Source organism: Oryzias latipes, chromosome 4 (genome assembly GCF_053564925.1).
Source record: "Oryzias latipes strain Hd-rR chromosome 4, Olatipes_Hd-rR_3.1".
NCBI lineage: Eukaryota > Metazoa > Chordata > Actinopteri > Beloniformes > Adrianichthyidae > Oryzias > Oryzias latipes.
In genome coordinates, this window is record NC_136240.1 from 10,373,405 (window position 1) to 10,386,458 (window position 13,054).

At 44.2% G+C, this 13,054-nt stretch overlaps 2 protein-coding genes across 12 annotated transcripts in view; both read right to left on the minus strand.

Moving 5' to 3' along the window:
- Positions 1–373: 373 nt before the first annotated feature.
- fkbp8 (FKBP prolyl isomerase 8) lies at positions 374–6,295 on the minus strand. Of its 2 annotated transcripts, none has more exons than XM_011473851.4 (9): positions 6,121–6,295; positions 5,446–5,696; positions 5,115–5,284; positions 4,910–4,998; positions 4,244–4,464; positions 3,793–3,965; positions 3,648–3,725; positions 1,537–1,674; positions 374–1,442 (listed from the first exon to the last, which is right to left on the minus strand). In XM_011473851.4, exons 2-9 carry the CDS (start codon positions 5,693–5,695, stop codon positions 1,356–1,358), a joined length of 1,206 nt encoding a protein of 401 aa, XP_011472153.3. In that variant the 5' UTR covers position 5,696; positions 6,121–6,295; the 3' UTR covers positions 374–1,355. The 2 variants fall into 2 exon arrangements, with proteins under 2 accessions (XP_011472153.3, XP_023809890.1); XM_023954122.2 differs by having other exon boundaries at positions 5,797–6,158.
- Positions 6,296–7,788: 1,493 nt separating this feature from the next.
- The window catches only part of ssbp4 (single stranded DNA binding protein 4), a 70,003-nt gene continuing 64,737 nt past the window's right edge, over positions 7,789–13,054 (minus strand). For all 10 annotated transcript variants that reach the window (XM_078945779.1, XM_023954125.2, XM_078945774.1 and 7 more), the window contains 3 exons: positions 13,021–13,049; positions 12,843–12,944; positions 7,789–9,855 (listed from right to left, as the gene is read on the minus strand). In XM_078945779.1, the coding sequence (XP_078801905.1) occupies positions 9,826–9,855; positions 12,843–12,944; positions 13,021–13,049 (161 nt within the window). In that variant the 3' untranslated portion in view covers positions 7,789–9,825. The remainder of the gene's footprint in view (positions 9,856–12,842; positions 12,945–13,020; positions 13,050–13,054) is intronic.

A 13,054-nucleotide genomic window follows, 5' to 3' on the forward strand; every position in this document is an offset into this window, starting at 1 on the left:
GAAAAATAAATTACTAATTAGAATTGTAGCTCACAACACTAGGGATTGTCATACAAAATGTGATCTTTAATGAAAATGGACAGTTTTATTGCGTTTTTGCTTTTCATGAATTTCAGCGATTTGAAATATAAACAGATCTCTTTATGAAATGTATGAAATAATGGTTTGGTTTTTTAAAAATCTGCTCTTATGAAGAATTTCTCAGAGTATTAAATGCCAAATTAAATCAAATTATCACCAGAAACTACTTCAAATAATACAATATGTTTTTGTAACTGAATAGACAAAGGAAACTTTGAGGAGCACCAACGAAAACAGAAAAATCCACCCAAAAACTGTTAACATATATACGTTTAAAAAAAAAGATCAAGTGTTTCTATATTTAAATTGCAGAAAGAATTTATTTTCTTGAAAACCAAGACGTACATTTAGTAGTTCCTTGCATGGATAGACTGTACTCCTTGTTTTAAAGATGAGCTGGGAATGTGTTCTGGTCCAACATCTGTCCTTAAACCCAGACCTCACAGAGAAGAATCCAGCAGAGCAGACGGAAGTTCTGGTTGTTGATGTCGGTTCTGTTTTCTTCTAAGTTAGCCAGGATTTTTTAATCAAACCTTTATTTTTGTTTATTTGCATTTTAAAATCATGACTACAATTTTCAAAGATCAGAGAATAACAGAAAACATTTGATTTATTTCCAGAAAAATATGGACACAGACTTGAAATTTAACATTCATTTCTACTTTCAACATTTGGTCTCATCAGAATCAAACCCCCCGAGGTGATGGACTCTACTCCACAGCTAAACACAGGTCATAAGTGGTTACCGAGTTCCATTTCCGGTACCTGAGCACAGCAGTCCTGCTGTTGTGAATGGGTATGTTTGTTTTGGTCACCAGTGCATGCAGGTCTAGCTTAGGTAGAAAAGGGGCAGAGATGGTGAGTTCAGAGGTCACATGACCCTGGCCCTCCAATGGGAATCATTTCACAGAATAAATACACCGTCCTCTCTCACATAAATAGTTTTAGAAGCTAAGGAACATCAAACATCACAGCTGCTGCTTTGGTATTTTTTGAACAGCTCCTGCAGTGCGAATTGCTAACCTTCAGGAGCAGAGAAACCATGGCAACGCAGGAACATCGTCTCTCAGGTGTCCACAAACCTCCAAAACTACAGCTGCAAATATTCCAACATCTGTAATTACCGCAAGTCGTTTGAAATCATGCAGAGTTCTCGGACATAGCGAAGAAAAGCGACTGATTTGGCTGAAACGCCATCCTCTCCGACCAGAAGCTCCATCCGTTTCCTTCTCCCTCGTAGCTCGGAGTCGTCACTCTCTGTCCACTGAGGGAGCTCAGTTTCTGGCCGCTATGACGACAGACAACGCCACGCCGCCGATGGCTACAGCGGTGGCGCCAAAGAGCCACTTCCAGCTGAGACCCTGCAGGTGGAAAAAGGACAGGAGGCACTTTGAGGACCCAGGGGTGATCCAAACCCTTTCAGATTCCTTTGTCCTCCCGGGATGGAGCCCTCACCCATGAAGACTTGGCCTGAGGCTTCGGCACGGAGCCGGGGGAGGAGGGGTTTCCCAGCATCTTCTTGTACATGGCCTGCTCTGCTCCTCTCTGCTCCGAGTGTTTCTTCACCAGTTTGGAGAGCTCTGCATGGATGGTCTGGAAACACAAGAACACATTTCAGAGCCACACCTGGGCTCCCAAAACATCTGAAACCATGATGCAACAAAAAGACAAAACTGTTCACTGTGGCGCCTTTAAAAAAAACACTATTTTAGCTTTTTGGACCATGACCAACCTAATCAGGCCCACATTGAGCAGTTATTCCAGGAGACGGGCCGGATTATTGCAGTTCAAGAGTGCTCCTCAGAAACCACCAAGCAAAGCAGCAGAGAATACCAGTAGAGCCAAAGCTCTGCAGGACTGAAAACCATCACGCAGAGATAACATGTGATAGGAATTTCATGCCTGCAGACCAGTCCACCCAGAGGCTTCTGGGAGAACGACAACTTGTACTGCAGTTTTTGGATCCTTTAGAAACTTGTGGCTGCTGGAAAAAAAAACAACAGGCTAGCTGACGAAACCACGAAAAGTGTTGGAAGACTGCATAGTACTATTCTCGTCTCTGTAAGACCCACTGTGAAACTCTTGAAGTTCGCAGACGACAGAAGTCATTGGGCTCATCCGGGACGGTGATGAGACTGCATACAGAGGAGAAGTGGAGCGGCTAGTCCTCTGGGACAGCCAGAACCTCCTGGAGTTGAACCCACTTAAAACGGTGGAGATAACAGTGGAGTTCAGGAGGAACCCCTCCCCCTCACAATTCTCAACAGCACTGTACCCTCCACAGACTCACACAGGTTCCTAGGGACCACCACTCTGGAAAAAGGCTCAGCAGAGGTTGTTCTTCCTGCAACAACTCAAGAAGTTCAACCTGCCTCAGGAGCTGCTGACCATCTTCTACACTGCAATAATCCAATCTGTCCTGACCACATCCATCACGGTCGGGTTTGGATCAGGAACCAGACTTCAGAGAATCATCAGATCTACTGAGAGGATTATTGGTTCCACTCTTCCTCCATCAGGACCTGTACTGGTCCAGGGTCAGGAAGCGGGCTGGCAGAATTGCAGAGGACCCCTCTCATCCCGGACATTACCTTTTCAGCATTCTCCCGTCAGGGCGGCGTTTTAGGACAACGTGCACCAAAACCACTCGCCACAAGGACAGCTTCTTCCCCCGAGCTGTCACTCTAATGAACTCCTGACAACAGACCACTCAAGAACACGGAACAAAACCACAGAAACTGTCACACCAGAACTACTGCTACATTTTTACTGTTGCATTTATTTATTTAGTTATGTTTAAATATTCCTACGTCTACCTCATAGTACTTTATTTTTATCATTTATCCTCTCCTGTCTTACTCCTTTAAATTTTTTTCATATCTTTCTAGTTTGGGCGAGAGCACAAGACACCGAAGCCAAAGTCCTTGTACAGCACTGCACTTGGCCAATAAAGCTGATTCTGATTCTGAAATCCCGGTTTGCAGCAGATGCTGATGAGCCGTTTAAGGTCACGTGTCCTTAGAGCAGCAGGAGGCTCAACAGTTTCTGTCTGAACTTCCAGAAAGAAAACCTTCACCTTCAGCAAAAACTAACACTTTCATCCATTTCAGGAAATCTGCACCAACATGCATGCAGGTGTCCATGCAAAAGGTCACCTCAGGGATGTTGAGATAAAACATTTTCAGACACACAGCGTCTCTCAGAGGAGTAAACACCACAGATCAAACATCTCGTGTGTTGGCTGCTCCAGTCTGACAGATTGGAGTGGGACTACAGCGATGGTTCTGGGCCTCAGCTGGTCCAGGAAGCCTACACACTGGAACCGGCTGTGTCCATGTATGGCTGCAGAACCACATTTAACCAGTGCAGAAGCAGAAGCAAACACTGGCTTGGCATTAGCCCAGCCTTAGGGTGAACCTATTTTCAGCAGCAACATGAAAACAGATCTCCACATATGTTGACTCAGCAGACCACGTGGCCTGCTGCAACCCATAGTCTAGGTTGTGGCACCACCTACTGGCCAAATGTAAAAATGACAATCTGCCAAGAGAAAACAGTTCAATGACCTTGTTGCTGGGATCCAGCTTCAGTGCTTTCCTCAGGGTCTGAATAGCTTCTGTGTATTCACCTTTCAAAGAGAGAACCTAGAGGAAAGAACAACCATTTAGCAGACATTCAGCAGCAGCAAGAAGCTCCGGGACTGAGGCCAACCTTGCCCATGCGAAAAAGTGCCTTTATGTTGTCTGGCTGATGCTCAAGAGCTGAAACGCAAGACTTCAGAGCAGCATCGTAATGGTCCAGCTTCAGCTGAGAGGCGGCCATGTTGTTCAGACACTTCACTCTCACATCCAGCAGCTCGTCCTCCTCCTCCGGCCGGATGTCCACTGTCCCACAAAACACAACGACAATATCAAACTTCCTTCTTTTTATATGTATTATTATTATTATTTTGTATTGCTTCACATGTTTGAAATAAATCTCAATCTAAGATCAGAGCAAAAAAGCTAAAAAGATCCACTGAAGACTCATTCACATCTGCAGGGCTTTGATTTTCACGTCATTGTTTGGTTTAAAGTTGCAGTTACTGATCAGTCACCGCAAGATGATCAGGGGGAGGAGCTTTCATTGCCGGGAAAGCGGGACGGCGTCATGAAGGTCTCACCTTTGGAACTGGACTCTGCTATCTGCAGGGCGATGCTGTAGGAGTTGACTGCAAACGCATAGTCTCCACGCTGGTAATGGACGTTGCCCCTCTCTCGTTTACGACTGGCGAGGGCAATCTTTTCTGCGGGGGGCAGCAGCTCCACATCGGGGGCATCAGTGGCCTCCAGGAGTTCCACTTCCAAGGACAGCTGAGCGTTTGGAGGAACACGAGGTTCAAGACTGACACGAGAAAAAAAAAAACAGGCAGGTTTAGTGACTGAAGCAAAAACAGCAGCGCCCCCCCCCCCCAACAAAAAAAAAAGGATGGCATAGTCAGTCTGTTTCTGTGAATCTCCAGGGATCCATACAGTTTATTTCCCAGTGATTCCTTTCCTTTACCCCCATGTCAGGAAAAGACACAGATTCTCTTGAATTAAAGACAAATGTTTGCTTTTTAAGGTCTTATTGACCCAAGTTTATGTAAATGTGAGACATGTCAAGACTTTTTTGACCACGTGTGTCAAAAAGCCCCTCCCACTTACTAAACCACCTGTGAGTAAAATAAAAAGTATTTCATTTGGAGGCTCCTCAGACTCTGGGCTCTGCTACCATCTTTCTAAAGGATGGTTAAAATTCTCTATATCACCAATTTGCAGCGTTTGATGTAGAGTAGCTTATCTCCCACCTTCCTCTGTCTCCATATGCATATTTAGGATCTGACTGGATCAGAGCCTTTTCTCCCATTTCCATAAGCTGGACCGTCAGATCCAGAGCCTGGAAGAAAAGTGTTGACTGACGTTTGACCGGAGACAAATCCACAAAACAAGACCTGCAGACGTAATTTTGAGCGTTGGGGCTAACCCTGACATATATCACCACTAAGGGTTTACCTGGATAACATCACAATCTCCCAAAGTGAAGGAGAAGTTAGGTTGCTCCTCCACCAGAGTCCCATCGATCAGGCTAGCTTTAAGGTGGATCCGTACGTTCTGACCCTTCTGAGGCCGACTGGCTCGTCCCTTCCCGGGCGCCGTGACTTTTTTCTTCAGCTGGCCATTTCCTGCAGAGAGAGAACTGTTGGCTTGTCAAGAACTACCACCAAATGCTTGTTTGGAACTCACAACTACTTCCAGAACCTGTCAGATTCAAAAGACAAATGAAGAACTGTTCTCTCTTCCAAGAAACATCAGCGGGAAGAGGCCAAACAAGTGCCAGACTCACCCAACACATCCAACCACTCATCCAGCTGAGCCGGAGCCTCTGGTTCTTCATGTGGAGACCTCTTCGCCGTCTCATCTGAACTTTTCTCCATCCCACCTCCCGCATCTTCTAAAGGAGGAGGCTCCTCATCAAAGTCCTCTTCATCCACAACCTCGAAGTCTTCTCCGCTGTCCAGCAACGACGTTTGTCCGCTCTTTCTGGCAGAAGAAGAAGCGTTTTCGCGGCCGTCTGCAGCTTCCACGGTCTCCATTCTGGAGAAGACAGTCAAACTGAGGAAGCTCGTTTTCTGTTCGCTTATCTCTGAGCTTCACAGAAAAGCTCTTCAAACAGCAGAATCTGACGTTAACGTACCGACCAGGATATCCGTTACAGTTCCCCAACATTGCATGCAGACAGTTTTACTCCAAACTTCAGAAAACCTGACGTTTCCGTGGGTTTTTAAAAAGTAACGAGGTTTCTCGGTCAAAACCTACATGCTAATGCTAGCGTTAGCTGAAGGTGGCTGGGTTAGCTAGCTATGAGCCAGCGGCTTAGCTTATTTGCATCCATCAAACTAAGAGTTTTTAGTGACACTGACATTTTGACAAAACGAAGTCGTCGATTAGAATCACTTCCAAACGAAGGAACACACACAGAAAAGTTCTTAAAATTGTAAATTAGAACGCGAACATTCACCTCCAGCCTTGTTTTGGTCCAACAGCCGCGTCCCGATCCTTCAAGCTCACGCAGGAAGTTAGACTGCGAATAGAAAAGTCTAGAGCGCACGGCGCCAACGGGAAGGGCCACAGTGGACACTCAGGCTGACTTCGTCACAGCGGTAGATCCTCGCGCATGCGCAGCAGCACTCTGCATCGCTTTAATGTTTCAAGAAGCTTTTCTCTGCTTTCAGATTAAAAGCCCCCTTAATGGTTCCATTAAAAAACACCCTGTGCTCACTCATGAAACGACGGAGAACATCCTTCACCACGAAAACGCGAACCTTTTAGAGCAGAAAGATCTGTTATGCTTTAGATCCTGATGTCACACAGTTCCAATCATTATTAAACATTTGATGAACCGAAGAACCAGACAAGTTCGCCCAAATAAGTTTCAAAGATAGAAAAACACAATAAATAATGTACTTAAACATTGTTACTAGTTAAAAACAAAAATTTGAAATGAATAAAGGAGTTTTACTGATAAATGTGTTTCACTGATTGAAGGGTGGTAAAAGAATCAGTGGCTGGCACAGAACTTTTACTTTGAAAAACAGAGAACTGCTTGTTGGTCAGTCCTGTAAATTCTTTCAGATGGTGGTGAAATGTAAAATCTCTGATGTCTTCATGTTTTCTGGTTCCTGTGAAAAAGAAGCAGCTGCATTCTGGACTGTAAACTATAAAACACATTTCAACTGATTTTGGTGTCACATAAATCCAAATGTGACCAAAGAATAGCGAAAGATGAAAACGCAAGTTTAGTCATCAAAGCTGTGAGTGATTCTTCCTGGATTTCCTCACACATTTTTACTTTTAAAGCTTAAACGATCTCTGTGTTGTTTCTGCCTCCGATGTGCTGCCGATTGGACATTTTTTAACAAGAATGTCCGGGAAACTTTGCTTATTAGCAGTTTTCACTTTAAGCAAAGGAAGAACTCGGAAGTATTTTTGGTGTCATGAGCCCAAAAGACATTTCTTTACTTCACTCTAGACCACATGTGTCAAACTTAAGGCCCAGGGGGCAAATGTGGCCTACCATGTCATTTTTTGTGGGCCGCGAGAGCATAAAAGTTTTTAGTTTTTTAGAATAAAAATACAAATTGGTTTGTATTTATTCATATCTTGGGGGAATCTGAAAATATCTGATTGGGCAACTATCCATTAGGACTTAAACACTGCCAATATAACCTAACCTGTCAGAATCAAATGTAAAAGGATTTATGCTAGAGTACCATGCAAACACATGTTTTCTATGCCGCTGTAATTGTCACTTTAAAAAGTTATAATAAATAACTAATGAGTTATTTAACATTAAAGAGTATGTACATTTATTTTTCATTACATTTAGTTACATGTATGAGTTATAGCTGGCCCCAGGACAGCCGGCACGCTGATGTGGCCCTCGCTGAAAATCAGTTTGATGCCCCTGCTTTGGACAAAGTGATCTTCTGTAAAAACATCAGCTCCTATGATTCAAGCTAACAAACTTGTATCTAAGTGGTATAAATACCCATGACTGATGTGTTCTTTCTCTAATTAAGGAATAAAACAGCTGTGTCGAGTGGAACACACCCTGCTTTCATCAAAAAGTTCCTGGTTTTAAACAGGATCTTCATGTCAGGATTTAGGAAAAGATTCAAACAGCAGAGAAAAATCAGATGATATTTATTATTGATGCATTGTTCCTGTTTGATAAGCAAATCGTTTTTTTCTTTCCGCTTAAAGAAACTTTACAATATAAAGAAACATACAAAGAACATCTTTGATACACAAGACACCTAAAACCCTAAGACAAGATTCTGGACTATCCTACCATGACATACAAAGCAAACCCAGGAAATAGACTGCTTCATATCAGAGAGGACCATGGACAGCTCCTCCTAATGGTACATTATTTTACACCACGATAGAAGTACAGAGATGGCCAAAGATCAACTTACGGCGACAGGACCAACCGGCGAGCTTCCCCAGAACTCTTACATCCAGATCTTCATTTAAAATAACATTTGTAAAAGATTTTTAAAATATCTTTTTTCTTCTAAAAGTTTTTTTTCCATGATAAAAATCCTTCATATTAAAAACTGTAATATGAGGTGACCCACGTTTGTGAGGAGATGCCCTTCAGGGAAAGAAATCTAGACTTTTCTTAAAAATTATTTTAAAAACAGCCGTCACACTAGGCGCACAGTGAGGACGCCACAGCCGGCCCGCCCCCGTCCCACCCCCCTCTCCACACAAGTCTTCATCCGTCTGCTGTACATTCAGCCAATTTAGCCTCATGACCCAAATGTTTCTTCATGGAAAACATTTATACTCTACTTCCCGCTGGACTCACCGGTTGTGACGGACATGAAAACATGTCAATGATATCAAAATGCATTTTACAGTATTTACACCAGGAGAAAAAGGGGCGGGGCTTCAGGAGGAACTGGAGGTCAGAAAGGGGGTTGCCGGAGGGATTCCCCATCAGTAAATCCTGCAGGTGTCCCTGTCGACGGTAGGTTCACATTGATATCAGGAAGCTCGCGTGTGGATCAAGCACACAAAGAGGCTACAGCTGCTGTCTGCTGACGGTTTGCTTCATTCACCAGAAGGAGCAACAGATAAGGCCAAGAGAAAAACCAGGACTTTGTCTTCACCTGGTCTGCAGATTTCACCGCCGTCAATGTAAAGTCAAAATGAACAAACATCCTCGACATTCCGACGTAAAGCCTTTCACGTGGAATCGGTGGATGGAAGGAGCATCACTGAGAGGGGGATCTAACCTTCCACGCGGGAAATTCACATGTGACAAAGCGAAACGAAGCTCCAGGAAGGTCCATCAGCTCAGGAGAGGCAGGACGAAGGAAAGGGAACGACTGTCTGCTTGGAGTCATGAAGGCGAAAGAACTCGATTCAGAATTCACAGACTGATATGGTAAAAATAAGAATAAAACCAGCACATTCCCCGCTAAACATGTGGCATCAGCAGACATGAACAAGCCCGCTGAAGGACGTCCTCCATCTGCTTGCTGACGTCCGTCTTGAGGAGTCACTCTGGAATGCAGGACAGTGGGATCAGAAACTCAGAATCAAAATCTGTTTCCTGCAGTGGCAGGTTGATCTGGTTCCAGAGACGTGTGGGCAAATTTTTTTAGGAAGGAAAAGGAAAAACAAGCTGAGAGGAAGTTCTAGAGAGGATCTTCCAGACGGGGACGATGTAAACAGAAAAACGGAGCATTTGGCAGCGTGTCCCAACAGTACTGTTGCTGCTGAGGTCCAAAGGTGTCCTTCACACAGGAGACTACTGGAAACCACAACATCATCATCATAGAAAACATCAGAATTCTAGCGCAGTTTTTGAATAGTCCACATGGGGGCAGTGCTGAATGACTGAATGTGCCTGAACACCACCCACAACAGCCAGTTCTGGTTCTCATCCAGGCAGGGTTGGATCCTTTGACTGCTCCGTGGAGCCCATGTGAGGAAGAGGAAAAAGTCCTTCTGGAGTCATGCTTCCCACCGTTTCACAGCTGATAGGGGCTTTGAGGAGAGTCCTGCTTCCCGAGGAAACTCCAAGGAGCTGTGGAGGACACCAAACAGGGTCCACGAGGCGGCGGAGGAGGACGGGGAGGGGGGAGGGGTAATGCAAGACGCAGTGGGGCAGGAGATGAACCTCCAGGAATAAGATAAAGGGTTTAAAAAATCACACGCTCATCGTCATGTTGGGCGAATACTGCAAAAAGAGAAGAGACAAGAAAAAGATGAGACAAACATGAACAGACCACCAGTTCATTCTGAATTTGTGCTTGTTCCTGGTTCTGTTTGGTTCTGCTCCTCTCTCAGAGATTCTTTCCTTCACTTTAACTGCTTGGTGGAGAAAATCCTTCAAAGACCCGCTCTGATGAAAAATGGGTTTTTGGTGTTTAACATATTTTTATCTGCATTTTTCTGATGATGGAGGACAGAGATAAAGAAAACCAAGCTTAAATTTGCCTTTTGGAGTATTTCGTATTCAAAATCATTTTGAATCAGGAGCAGACGAAAAAACTGTTGTTGGAAAATACACTAGAGCTCTCAGCTCCACCCCCATTCTGATGCATCCACTTGCAGACGAATAGATTCATTAGCGTCTTCATTTTCCCCGTCTGAGCTGGAATCTGGATCTAAACTGTGCGGCTGGATAGCTACGATATTGCTGCCATTTTTGTTGCTCCGCTAATGTTAGGTTGGGGGTGTGAGGGGCTGTAAGCTAGTGGGACAGCGTGTAAATAGAAAGTTCTCGGCGACGGGAAGGGAAGAGGGGTTGTTCTGTGCCAGTGGTCCCGCCCACAACTCAGGAGAATTTCTAATTAACTCCTGCTGCTCTGCAGGAACTATGTCCTAGAAAACCACTCAGGTTTGGGGATTTTGGCTGAAAACAGAATAATCAGAATAAGAAGACCACTGGGAATGCTTTGAAAACAGATCAGTCCTTGTTTAAATGTTAAAATGCCAAAAGTCGACTGTTCTAACGCCATCATTTTTTTTCTGAAGTTCTGTTGTTCCGGCAGCATCTCAATAACCCAAAGATCTCTGGACTTCTGGATCTTTATAGTATTGCTCATATTTTCACATAAAGAGGAATAATTCATAGTTTTTATGCAATTTTAAGTCCACATAGCAAAAAATGTGTTGCGTATCAAACCTGTTTTTTTTCCCCAAGTCTTTGGATGAATGAAAATTCTTCTGCGTCAGCACTATCAGTTCACTATTATCTGTTATTTCACAGAGTTTGTAACAGCCTGAAACCTGTGAATTGCTGCCCTGCAGTTGCGCGCTCCCACCTCTGAGAAAGAGCGCCCAGCTGCAGGGACGGGATGTGTGAGGAAGAAAGGGGGGGGTAGTGGGTACAGGCAGCAAGGTTAATCAGGCACTGATTTTCAAAACTTAAAATGCGCAGCCCTTCACATACTGCAGCGTGTGAGTGTGTGTTTGGCTCCACGTGTCCATGTGAGCAGTCTTTCTCACATCTAAAGAACATTCAGACCAACCTACGATCACGTTTGACCGATGGAAGTCTCAACGCCCGCATGAAGCTAAAACTCACCACGTATCAACCAGACTAGACCATCAGCAAAACCATGCAGCACCAGAAGTCACATTAATGGAAAGAAATACTCATCATTTATAAGCAACAGCATAACAATGTTATTTAAAAGAATCCACAGATTTATTGTACTTTAAACATGTTGAAATCACATCAAATGCACACATTCACTTGTATTTTTCCTTCTAAACATTCTGTAATGGACTGAGTTGGATTGGGTGGCTGTTGAGTCGTGTTCTAAGTTCCAGAGTTCATTGAACGCATCAAGCAGAGATGCTGATTGGTCCTCAGTTCTGTCGCTCAGTCTGTCGTTGGGGAGTTTGGACCAATGGGGTTCAGCTATGGGCCGAATAAGGGAAATAGGAGGGCTGTTGCGGCAGCGAGGGAATAAAAAGTTGGGAGAAGCGCTCTCGATGGAAGAGATTGAGGAGTTGCTGAATTAGTAGTACGGCGTTGGTTACGGTCTGCAGTAACCAGAATAAAGAACCTTAAAAGAGGTTAAGTCTCCGTGCCTCAGTGTGGGAAAGGGAGGCTACAATATGATATGGCTATTTCGAAATTACATTTAAAAATATGTGGCGTTTATGGCTCTCTCGTCCAAAGAGGTTCCCAACCCCTGCTCTAAACCAGTGTTTTTCAACCAGTGTGCCGCGGCACATGGTCAAGTGTGCCGTGGGAAATTGCCCTCATTAATTGATCTAAAAACATTTCCCATCTCCAGGATTTCAGCTCTGTGTTCATCCAAACAGGCCCTGATAAAACACTGAGGAGTTAGGAATATAAAAGATCGTAAAATACTTTTTCTTTGCGTTTATTTTATTTTATTAAAGACATTTTGATAAGAATGACTGTACCGTGATTCAACTGCACCTTCGGCTGTATTTTGGAAAAGTCCCGTCCCTTTAACTGTCTCCACCAATCATTCTTGGGGGGCTTAATCACATGTCATCAGTCTGACCAATCAGAAGTGGTGAAAGTCTTCACTTCCTTGTCCCGATTTAGCTCGTAAAGTCGCTCAGTTCTAACAAAAATACCAGCTAAAGCTCGTCTTTATCGGTGTAGCTTTGCACAGAATCCGGTATCAGACCGTGGAACAAGTGAACAAAACAATGAAGCTCCGAAAAGCGATCTTCGGCCGTTTTATGCACTACATCTCCCATGATGCATTGGGTTGTGAGAGTGACAGCGCACAAGGAAATCTGTTAAACGTCTTGAAACCAACGAACACACATCAAACTGTTAAATCTTCTAACTTAACTTTTATTGCATCTTTTAGGAAAAAAAACCGCTGCAGTTTCCAGCTTTTTCTGACACAATTCTCTCAAAAATGCATGTGAGATTGTGGAGGGGCTGTAGATCAATACAGACTATGAGTTTCTCCTTTTTTTTTTTTTTTGAATGCTGGTGAGCCGTGGGATTTTTTTTAAAGTTAAAGTGTGCCGTGGCTCAGAAAAGGTTGAAAAACACTGCTCTAAACTGTCCTTGGGTGTGAATGTAAGCGTGCACGGGTGTATTTGTGGCCCTGCGACAGACTGGCGACCTGTCCAGGATGTCCCCTGCCTTCACCCACGAGTGGCCGGGATAGGCTCAGTGACCCCGAAACCGACAAAACAGGTTTAGAGGATTACACTCACACTTTCACTTTGGAATGGGTTTAAAAAGTTTCCTGCCATCTCGCTGTCGTCTCGGGGGGTGCCGGGGGGGTTGTTCATTCCTGCCATGTTGTTTGGGGAATTCTACAAGACAGAAGGAAGAAACCCCAAAATGAAAACGCAGCAGACTCAAACCTCACAGCTAGACAGCTGGTCTTACCTTTGGCAATCCATCCATATCTCCAGAACCTGTG

Coding starts and splice junctions, on each gene's coding strand:
- fkbp8 (XM_023954122.2), bottom strand. CDS start 5,828: ATGTTGGGGAACTGTAACGGATATCCTGGTCG. Junction 5,285..5,445: donor TGAGTGGTTGGATGTGTTGG/GTGAGTCTGGCA, acceptor CTCTCTCTGCAG/GAAATGGCCAGCTGAAGAAA. Junction 1,443..1,536: donor CTCAGGCCAAGTCTTCATGG/GTGAGGGCTCCA, acceptor TTCCACCTGCAG/GGTCTCAGCTGGAAGTGGCT.